Source organism: Parasteatoda tepidariorum, chromosome 11 (genome assembly GCF_982258835.1).
Source record: "Parasteatoda tepidariorum strain Cologne lab strain chromosome 11, Ptep-v5.0, whole genome shotgun sequence".
Lineage (NCBI taxonomy): Eukaryota > Metazoa > Arthropoda > Arachnida > Araneae > Theridiidae > Parasteatoda > Parasteatoda tepidariorum.
The window spans coordinates 56,771,034-56,783,054 of NC_141765.1; the positions used below are offsets into that span (position 1 = coordinate 56,771,034).

The window sequence follows — 12,021 nt, forward strand, 5'->3', positions numbered from 1 at the left end:
ACTCCATCAGTAAAACATATCAAGAATCCAAAACTGAAGCGAGAACGTTTTCAACAACAACAAAAATGTCCTTTTTAAAAATGGTAAAGAAGCTGCAAACTTTCAGAATCATTTTATAATGGGAAGGGAAAATATTAAAAAATATATATATATATTTCAGTAAGGAAAAAAAGTAGCGCATATTTAAGATTTGTAGCGTTCGAAAAATAATAAGTAGCCCAAAAAGTAGCAAGTAGCGAAAATTCAATTTTCAGTAGCGGGGACTTTTAAAAGTAGCCCAATCCGCTACTTGTAGCCCAATCTGGCAACACTGATTCAGCACAAAATTTATATTTAAAAATTTATGTCTATCACTTATGTTTACGCTTCCGACAGTCTATTTCTGCTTTGCTTATCAAACTTTGTAAAATAATCATTTCTTCTAATAAATATTAAATTATTTTATAAAGATCATTTTAATTAGATTTAATTTGTTTATATTTTATTATTTTTCTCACGCCTAGCAGATGTAGTTGAAAGAATTTTTGCTTATCACGGCTTCGCCTGCGGTTTCGATTTATTGAAAAATATTTGTAACCGTATTGTTTTCTTAAAGTTAAACGAAAAGAACAACTACTACACATCAATATTTTTGTTTCTGTTTACTTCTGCTGCACAAAAGAAAATGATTCAAAATTATTAGAAATAACTCTATTTTTGCAATTAATATCTATTAGTGGTGCGAATTAAATTATGTAGGTGATGCTTGACTCTACAGATATCTTCCTTTTCTTTCCATACTTTTTTTAAAAAAAACTTTTTACTCTTAATTTTAGCTGGTGTACTTATGTTATTTATATTACTTCATTATCTTTGTTTGTAAAAATACTATCAAATTAAATAAGTTTTTAAACGCATTCGAAGGACGTTGGTTGAGATTTTTCATATTTTTTTCATCGTTAAATGCCGTAAAATATTTTAAAATGCTGTCAAATATATTGGGGTGGTCATTTCTAAGGCTATTTTAAGTTACTGTTGATATTCTAGCTCTCAGATTTTCTTATGCAAATTGTTTTTTTCTCCTCTCATTCTTCACTTTAATAATTATTCTTGTAAATGTTTAAATAATTATTAACACTACCACAGTTCATTGCTTCATAAATGTTTTCTGATAATATGTTTCACACATCTTATATTTTTAATGCAATATTAAGGGTGTTTGATTCCATATAGTTTGTATAAGATACGATATGTTCCTTGTAAAAGGAAGCAAATTTTTCTAACAATTTCATTTCCTTTCTTTATATAAAAAAAAAAGTCGAATCAGTACATTAATAAATCTATTTAATGATATAAGAAGTATGAAGAATATTTCATACTCTTAAGTGCTTAATTTTTTTTAAAACAAAAGCATAATGTTGCTTCAAGTTTATCCTTATATTATTGTTCTAGTCTTAAAAGTTATCAAATATTAACTCCATCCTATATCTATTTCTTTTCCACAAAGACGATAAAACATCTACATTTTTAATTCCCTCTCCGATTCATTGCTCATTAACTCCTACCTAACTGCAAATGACTCTTGATTTGAATTTGCATGTTATAAAATAATTCAATTAATAGTAAATGTATGTTTTGATTTGATTTTTTTATGAGAAGAAATCAATAAAAAAAATAGTTAAGATTTAACTTTGGTGAGGAATTTTGAAGTTTGGCAAATACTTTTAATATTTGACTAATTTACTGACTAATAACTTGAAGTCCTTAGCGAGTGTTGTTAAGCCATGAATGAAACTGAGCAAAATAAACTATTAATTATTGAAAATGATGGCAGATAATGAAAAATACTAAAATTGTATTTAATGCAGATAAGGAAAATAATGTTAAGTAAATTAGTTTTGATACTTAATTACACACATATTTAAGAGAGCAAAATATCATAAAAGTAATCAATTGATTATCTGCCAATATAGTTATACAATCCTAGTGAAAAAAAAGCAAAATTCCGAATAAGAGAAAGTAGAGGCCAACCCCGTTTCAGATAGCTGAACAGTAGAAAGTATTCTATATAATTTTACATGATCCTTGCTGCTGGCAGAATGAACTGACTGAGATAGCCTTGGCTAGTGTTAAAGAAGTAGAGGAAAAATTGAGAAAATATGTATTTTTTTGTGTTGTGGCTCCTTACCCAATTATATTTATGTTTAACCTTTTAAAACAAATATGTTTGTTTTTGTGAAAGTTAAATTTAAGGTTTAAATTATGCAATAATTTAATTTGAATAATATAAACCTATTATTTTTTTTGAATATGTTTTTCAAAAAATTTTTAGTAAAGGCATATGTTGATCTAATTTTTATTATTTTTTTACTGCATTAAAGCGTTGCACCAAATCGGTAATTGTTGCTTTGTTTTAACCATTTATCTGAGCTGAAGTAAATTTTGAGTATTTCTTTACTATAAAGTTTGTTGGTGGAAATGTATTATTAATTTTTTTCAAAAGTTGATCTCAGAACTTACATCTTTGAGCCCTGAAACTTTTTTTTAAATTTAATTTAAAATTGCTAATGCGTATTGAGGTTGTTCCTTTTATTTTATTATGTGTAAAATTTTTTAAAAGTTTTAATAATGAAAGATAATTTAGGTTACTAGAAATATGCAATAATAAAAATCCTTGAATAAAGATACCAAAAATTTGATATATTTTGAGTTTTTTTGCTTGCAATTCTCATCTCATGAATTCACATCTCGTGAATTTTTTTTGAGATAGCGAAAGTATTTTTTAAAAGTTTAAAATATTTTATTAATCTTTGTATTACAAAAGAAGGTAATTAAATATTTTATTTTAATATAAATATTATTCAAAAAGACTTATAATAATAACTATCATTTTATTTTTTAGGTCTTTAATTTTCTTTTTGTAAAAATCTTTGGCATTACATTGTAGGCATGCTAACAAAGAATGGGTAGAAATAATTATATGAAAGATCTATAAATTGAAAAACAAGGCTTTCATAAAAAGGTAACTTTTAGTCTATTTTGCTGTTTTAGTTTTTTTTGGTTTGTGATTAATTCATTCACATTATGTCTCTCATTCAGATTATGTCAATTGTATTGCAAAAAATTACAGTGCTTCCAATCATTTGAAAAACAAAAGTTATTCTAGTTTTATTTGCAGCAATGTAAGTGAAAATTGAAAAGAAGATTCATCTTTTATGATTTATACTGTTACTTTATGTGTTGGGCAAATATCCAATTGAATAAATGTAGCTAATTACAATTAGTTGTAATCTTGGTAGCAGAATTTATTGAGCCAATTTGCAGCACAATCGTAATATTTTTCAGCTACATTAACACAGTCATGTAAAAATTGAAAGCTTAATCTAATATTTCTGCAGCAAGGTTTGCTAATATAATATAGATAAAAATTATATAAAAAATGCATTTTATTGAATTGTTTTTAATATATATAAAGTGTCTGATAAAAATTTTATGTAACACTTAAAAAAATGAAATAAATCTTTATGCTGCCTGTAATCAAGTTACCAAAGATTTGAAAATTAACAAGAAATTTTTTTTTTTATTAAATTTCCTTATTCTTTAATTTTTTATTTTCCAAAATCCAATTTAATTGAAGGAAATTATTGTGTATTTTTTAAAATCATCAATTTTCTAACAGTTTATCTATCTGTAAAATTTTTATAAGGTAACTGAAATATAGTCACTTAAACTTAAGAATTAATGATTTTTTTTGTTTCTCCTTTCTGTAATTCTTTTAAGTCTTTAAAATTTATCTGTTTTTTTTTTTTTTTTTTTTTTTGTGCTGCTAATGGAGACCAATTAGTTAGAATTTATAGTTTTATCCTTCATAATTTTACATTAAAATTTATGTTCACTGATTTAAATTACGATTATATAACAATGTAGCACTACGATGTGTGTTACCTTCACGATGGTTCTACATAAAAAACTGACACACAATTTCAAAAAGGAAGTTGTTGGAAGCTATTATTGTATAATTAAAGCAATATCATTCATAGAGGAGATTTTGTGGCATTGTCATTCACTATTAAAAAGTTAAAAACAAGATTTAAATTTTTTTTTTCTATAATCATTTTATTTTTATTAATGAAACCAAATTAATGATGAACAAATGAGAACAATAAAAACGAACAGATATATAAAAACCTAAATAGAAAATCATGAGGAATGGAGAAATGCGAACATGTAGAACACACAGTATCCTATAGCAAATGTTGCAACAAGAATGGCGGATATTAATACCACATTCTCTAGAAATCATATTTCAAATCGGATGAAGCAGGTATTATTATTTTTTAAAGCTGAAGAAAAGATGACAAAAATGTTTTGTAAAGATGTTAATAAATTAGAAACTTTCTTAATAATTCCTTTAACTTAGTAATTTCTTTCGGTTTTAGGACAAAGAAGTGAACTGTTAGAAAAAAAAGTGTGTTATCATACAAAATGCACACAAAGGTTTATGTCATAGAACAATTTCACTGCTTTAAAATTCATAATATAGAAGTTAAAAAAAAAAATATTGTAATAATAAATAAATAGCTGAAATATACTTATAGAATTTATTGTTTTCTATAATTAAAAGACTAAAACAGATTAGAATATATTCTTTTGTGATAAAAGATATTGAAATTTTTAAAAATGATGCATTTGTTGTACTTTAAGACATGTCCTAAGGTATAACTTGCATTACTATCCCGAAGTACAGTGTGCAAAAACGCAAAAAAAAAACTACTCTGGATAACTTTTGATTTAATGATTGGATCTTCATGTTCTAGGACTTAATCGTAATGGCTCGAGGGGGTGACCTCAAATATGGTAATTAATAAGTGCAGATAATATTTTAAGCTATGAATCTGATACAAGAAAGTATTTTCTGTGAATAAACATACCTTTGAATTTGGATTTCTGACCCCCAAAATATAAAGGGTAGCCGTAATCTTGGAAATATGGTTCCAGTAGTTTGGACAGAAGAGTGCTTACAAAGTTAGGACCCTTTAATGTTGATTTTACTTTTTGCGTTTTTCACTGAATCTCAAGAGCTTTTTAAGCGAATCGAAAATTTTTTTGCACAGAATTATAAAATTTGTTTATCCAAAGATGATTCCAGGCAAAATAACTTTTATTTAATATTTTTTTGTTATTTTATTTAATAACGGTCAAAAGAACTTAAAATTGTATGGTGTTGAATTTGTTGCACTTTAAAGATCATAATTTTACATAGCAAAAGACGAAATTTGAGCAAAATCGGTTGAATAGTTCCTGAGAAATCGAATTTTAAATGTCTGACTTTTTTGAAATTTAATTTCCCAGGAACCAAATTACGAAATTTCCCCGGAAATTTGAGCAAAATCGGTTGAATAGTTCCTGAGAAATCGAATTTTAAATGTCTGACTTTTTTGAAATTTAATTTCCCAGGAACCAAATTACTCAAATTTTGTATTTTATCATGCAAAATTATATTCGTTTAAATGATGCAAAAATTTGTATGCTTTACAATTCAAAATTTTTTTGACCTTCATTAAATAAAATAATAAAATTCAATAAATATTTACTGAAAGTTTTTTTTGTATGGAATTATTTTTGAATAAACAAATTTTATAATTGTTAGCAAAATTTTTTCAATTCGCTTAAAAATTTTTTGAGATATTAACATTAATTAACATTAAGGATTGAGTAAAATTAACATTAAGGGGTCCAAACTTAAGAATGCTCTTCTGTCCAAACTATTGGGACCATATTTCCCAGATTGTGGCTACCCCCTATATTTTGGGGGTCAGAAATTTGAATCTGTTGAAAAAAGGTATATGTTTATTCAGAGAAAGTGCGTTTTTGTGTCTGATTTCGTAACTTAAAGTATTGTCTGCACTTATTAATTAGTATATTTGAGGTCACCCCCTAGAGCCATTGAGATTGAGACCTAAAATGTGAAGATCCGATCATTAGATCAAAAGTTATTCAGGGTGGATCGTTTTTTTTTTTGGCCACTGTACGCTGTGATTTAAAAAATCAGAATTGTGATCAATCTAAATGAGATTCATTTTGAGTTAAATAAACTATCATTATTTTCACACAACTAAAACATTCAAGATCTTCTTTTATAACCACTTAAAAATCAGTTGAATATTTTGTAAATTCATAATCAAAAAAAAGGAATAAGAACATGAAAAAGGAATTTTTTTTCAGAGATAACATTTTCATTTTCTCAAGACATTAATTCAAAATTTCTGATGTTAACTTTGGCTGTAATGTCATCTATTGGTTGAGGTCATTGTTAGAAATGAAAAAGCTTCTGATGTTAACTTAGGCTGTAAGGACATCTATTGGTTGAGGTCATTGTTAGAAATGAAAAAAATATTAATGTTGTTATAAGGATCTTTTTTTTTTCTTGTATACTCAGAAACTATTTTAATAGTTTTTAAGCTAATTGTTTACTTTATTTGCAATATGTATGTTATGTGTTAAGTTTTTGATCATTCAATATGGTAAAATACTTTTTTCCTTTTTATCAAATTTCCCTCTAGTCGTTTATATGCGAGGGCAGTACTTCTCTGCAAAGTTGTAGTACTTTTTTTTTTTAACTCACTATTTTAACTCTTATTAGATATCAAATATATACAGTTACTAAAATTTTAATTCTAAGAAAAAATATTATTTCAAAAATTAATATTTTTATGTCATTGCAGGGTGAATTATATGTCAAATTTATATGTCATTGCAAGGTGAAATAATTACTTTTTTACTTATGTTTCTACAATTTAGGTATTGAAATGGCTGCTCCTGAGAAGCAAGCATCTGATAAAAAATTACTTGAAAATATACAAAATGATTTAAAAGCCCTTGCAGTTGAAGCTCGAAAGCGTTACCCACCCTTAAAAGAGGTTTGTTTTTATTTACCTACTCTCAATGCATTACTAAGATAATTAGATTTCATCTAGAGGAAAGTGGAGTAAGACCAGGTAGTTTAGATTCGAAGGCCTGGTAGAACTAAACTGTTTGACTTAAAAACTTAGATTTAATCAGGATATTCATTGTTTAGTTCTGTTCATTGTTAGCTATTGTTTAAGAAACATAAAATTATCTCAATGTTTTCCAAGTTTTTCATCTTTTACTGTCATGGCTAAAAGCTGGCACATCAGATAACCTCTGAGTTTAGTGGTGGGCTTATAAGTATTGAGTTTAGTTTTATTTTCTTATATTTAGGTTTTTATGGTCTGAAAAAAAAAGAAGTGTTGAAAGATATTCTAGGACTTTTTGGAGACTTTAAGTGCTTTAATTTAATTTTAATTTCAGGATTTCAACTTGTTGTAACATTTAAATAAATATCTCTTAATTTGGAGATGTTTTTTTTCCTTCAGTAGGTAGACAAGTTTCTGTACTGTAGAGACCATGATTTACACTTGTATCAATAAGTAGTGTAGCACAATTTATAAATTTGTAGATCCTTTAACAGTTTGGTTACTCACCACAGAATTATTGACAATATCAAAGTAAACAATAACAGTTTAACAAGTCAAAGTTCATAATTATGAGGCAGGTTGTTGGAAGTGTCAGAATTGCTCCTCAAGAAATTTTTCCTCAAAGCAAATTACCAAAACGCAAATGTTTTTTTTGTTTTTTTTTTTGTAGCAAAATTTTAATATTCTATTGAAACAAATAACAAGTGCATAATTTTTTAAAAGATACTAGGATAGTAGAGGAAAAAATGCTCGTTACAAAAAATCATCTTTTCCAACAGTGGCGCTAAGTATAGAACAGTTCAATAAATTATTGTTTATCATAAATCCAATATATAAGATGAGGAATGATATAAAAATTTGTGCAGTCATGATAACAACAAATTCATGTAAGCAGAAGCTTGACAAGTTTAAAGTAAGATCTGCTTCCATTTTTTATCTCACTGTTTCTAAATAAGCCATCACTGTAAATTATGCTAGTAAAAAAATAAATAATAATCTGATGCAAGTGACTGGCAAAACTCATTGGGAATTCCTTACTTGTGGTGTGCTTTACTTTTGGATTATCTTCCATTACTACCTAAAACTTCCCCACGATTTTTGTTTTAAAATTGATGAAAATAGATGTGCGATGTAGAATTGATAAAAATAGATAAAAATTATGTGTTCCTATCGAGGAACACATAATACTTGAAAAATGTTTTCAAAAACTTTTTATTTTGTTCTTTTTTGTAAAATATATTTAATAATTAATAGTTTGAAATGCAATTGAGTAATTACAATCTTACTTAATTTCATAATTATAAAATAAAAAAAAAAGGCTTTTTGGATTTGATTTGTCAGGAATTGTGATCTGTTAGATTTACCTTGCTTTAAAATTGTGTAAGTGTACTGTTTCACTGATTGATATTTTTCTTCCTACTTTTTAAAAATTATTCTAGATATTTAATATATTTGTCTTGAATCCTTGGTTATTTTTTTTGGTTATTCTTTCATGATGACTTAAAAATTTAAATTTTACATTACTGCAAGCATCCTTGAGTTCTTACCGACAGGAGGACAAAACATTTCCTACTAAGGTTTACAGTCAAAAATATTTATTTTGCTATTATTATCAATACAAGAATACACAGTGTTGCTTTGGCAAAATCTGTCATTAAGTAGTATTGATATTAATTTATTGCTAGAAAAACTCTGCAAATAAGACGTCAAATATATATTTTAGTTAAAAATACAGTGATTTTAGATTCTTAATTTTATTATTTATTGTTTTTTGATACATTTTTAACTGGGAATTTTCTTCTAGGCTGCTGAATCAGGAATTGCTAAAGTACAAAACACTGTTGCAAAGTACAAGGATGTACGACTTGGTGAGTGTTTAGCCTTATTTTAGTTAATTGAACATTTTTGTTTAGTTGTTTTTATTCAAGTAGTGTGTGTTTGTGTAGGTGATAACCAAAGAGATTTCAATGTTGTTACTTATATAATGTTTCGATTTTGGAAATAGTATCATAATAAGCAAGTGATTCTATTAACTAATGAGTTTACATACAGAATTGTGAGAATAATTATTCTTTTTTTTTTCATTCAACATTAAATTGGTTCAAAGTTAAATAATGTTTAATCAATTAAAGCAGAGTGTGAAATTTCAATTCTAAAAATTTCAGTTTAGTTTAAATGTTTGCTTATCTCTATTTACATGGAAAATGTAAACAATTTTTATAATGTTAACAGATGTAGTGACCAAAACCATAAAAGAATGTAGATGCAAAAATAATTAGAAAATATTTATTAAAAAAGATGATAATTATAACTTAAAATGAAGTTGAAATGGTTTCAATGGTTCCAATTTGTCAGTTGTAGCCCTAGGGTCAAACTTTGTTGAGACTGGGTCAATAAGGCTTACCAAAGCTGCATTCTAATCTACATCCTGTAAATGGAAACTCTCATCCCTGTGAAAAATATAATTTATTTTGATTTGAAACCCCACATTTTACAAAGCAATACTTACTAGCCATCTCTAAATATGTATGTCAAAGTGAGTTGGCTAGTAGAAATTTCGCATCCTGAACTAAAAAATCGTATTTGCACAATGGAAATGTATAAAATTAGCAAAATAAGCATTAAGCTAATTGCACTGATTTGACTTTCTTGTTTTGTATATTTTTTGCCTAATTACAAATTGTTATAACAGTAAATATTATTTCATTATTTAAAAAATATTTTTAAGAAAAAAGTTATGTAAGTTGTGAACCACAATTAATTGAGAGAGAATAAGGATGGTAAGAACACTTTGGATGAAATTAATTAATTAATATAATAAAAGGAAATTTTTCTTAAAAATGGGTGGTGCATTCTGCTCTCAAGAATGGGGTGTTTTGATTTTTCTCCATGAATATTTCTAGATTTGGTCTATTTTGATGCCATTTAGCTTAAATGTGTTTACTTCTTTTTAGCAGAATCACAAGCTTGGTATCATTTCTTATTTTTGTCATATTAATTCTCATCACTTCTGCTTATAATTAGTTCAAAATCTGAATCTTGCTGTATAACTGTAGTATACAGTTAGCATTGATGGGCTGATAAACTGTAAACTATAAGAATGAAAAAGAAATTTTTTTTTTTTTAAGGATGTAAAATAAGGGAAGTATGGTTTATTATTTGATTATCCATGTTAGATCTTCCAAAGATTTAATTAAATGAGCATTTTGCACTTAAAAGAAACATCACATTCTTGGTAGAAAACAAAACTTTATTCAGCTTAAAAGAAACATCACATTCTTGGTAGAAAACAAAACTTTATTAACTTTCCTGTCTGTGCGCGCTGTCGCACTGCAAAAGATGTTCTGCTATTCTGGTCATTTTGCTCTAGGGTTAAATTATTTTTATGTCAGCTTGATGATAATTTCATTCCCCACAAAAGAGTTTTTGCTGGAATAATTTTTTATAGATTTTGACTAATTATTCAGTTATGAACTCATTGATTGCTCTGTGCTTTACAACAGTTATAGGATCAATTGAATTAATGGTATATCATGTTCACTTGTCATACTTATCTGTTGGTTACATGCTTTTTAATTAATGTAAAAATTTATTGAATTCACTTATTATTTCATTTGTATATTGATAATTTATTAAATGGAAAATACTCTTTGAACTTTCGTAAGGAATTAAAAATTTTTTTGTGATTAAGGTTGTTGGCAATAAGTGTGAATTCTCTATTTTACATTTATAATATTGCACCATTATTTAATACAAAATATTTGAAAGTTTCTAATTAATATTGCCAATTATTTTATTTTGAACAAATAAATTATGTGATAAATGAAAAAAAGAAATTTGTTAGCAAACTGAATGTATATTTAGTCTAACTAAATATTTATGTAATTGAATAATTTAAACACCTTTTAATTGAATACTCATTTGAAGTGTCTTAATATAGACTGTTTCATGCATGACCTCAATTTTTTTTCTGACTTAAATCTTGACTATATGGTAATCTACTAAATAATTATCTGAATTATATATTTATTAATACTGAAATAAAAAATATTAATTTACCTTGCAGCTTTTATTTCTGAAAGCCCAGAAATATTAGAACCTTTTTTTCTGGGTTGTGATACAAAAAACACTAAAATCGTCCAGATGTCTTTAACATCTATTCAGAGATTGATTACATTAGAGGCTATATCATCGGTAAGTGTGACATTATCTACTTTTTCTTGTTAAATTGTTGAATTTGCATTTATAAATTTTTTTAAAAATATACTTAAATTGTAATGGATGAACACGAGATTGCAAATTTTTTTGTTCTCTTTTATAGTTTTATAATATACATTCTCAAAAATTGTTACAGATGTCTGTTTGGCTCAACAATGTTTAGATTCTTTCATTTTGTTAACTTTTAAAATGGGATATTTCAGGGTTTGCAAGTTTTTGATGGTTTTAAAACTAAGAATAATTATTTATGCACATCTGGCCATTAAGACCTATTGCAAAATTTTGACCCTTTTGCTAACGCGTCACAGTGCCAGAACAAGAATACCAAGCAATGCAAACTCATCAGCACAAGGACCAAACTCATGCTTGATCATGAACACCATGCTTGAGTTAATGGGCAAAGGAGGCCTATTAGCAAGTCAACACTCAAGTCCAAATTTGCAGGTTATGTCTACAGACAACCCATCCAAATCCAGAGGCTGCACAAAGTGCTGTTGGCCGACTCACCACAACCTAATGGACTGACCACAGACTGGAAGGCAACTGAACTGTCTTTATTTTCATGTTTTCAAATTATTACAGTCAAAGTTTCGAAAAAAAGTAAACCAAAAAAGATCAAAATTAACATCAATAATATTTAAAGAATCACAATTAAATTTAAAAAGCTAAGATCTAAATTTAAATTTCGAAAACTTACAAAAACTTCATTTGGCTGGGTGAGTCATCAGACATCAAGAATCAATCTCCATAGTTGATGTGGTTTCTTAATTTTTTAACAGCTCTCTCTTCACATGAATGGGACTAATTCAGTCACTGTGGCTTGTGT

General features: G+C 26.7%; 1 protein-coding gene across 2 annotated transcripts in view; it reads left to right on the forward strand.

Moving 5' to 3' along the window:
- The first annotated feature begins 587 nt into the window (after nucleotides 1-587).
- Nucleotides 588-12,021, forward strand: part of mon2 (Mon2 homolog, regulator of endosome-to-Golgi trafficking) — a 67,135-nt gene continuing 55,701 nt past the window's right edge. Inside the window, exons 1-5 of one of the 2 annotated variants that reach the window (XM_016060444.4) lie at nucleotides 588-734; nucleotides 2,882-3,001; nucleotides 6,781-6,899; nucleotides 8,782-8,845; nucleotides 11,044-11,171. In XM_016060444.4, the coding sequence (XP_015915930.1) occupies nucleotides 6,789-6,899; nucleotides 8,782-8,845; nucleotides 11,044-11,171 (303 nt within the window). In that variant the 5' untranslated portion in view covers nucleotides 588-734; nucleotides 2,882-3,001; nucleotides 6,781-6,788. The remainder of the gene's footprint in view (nucleotides 735-2,881; nucleotides 3,002-6,780; nucleotides 6,900-8,781; nucleotides 8,846-11,043; nucleotides 11,172-12,021) is intronic. The other variant, XM_016060445.4, reaches the window with a different exon arrangement.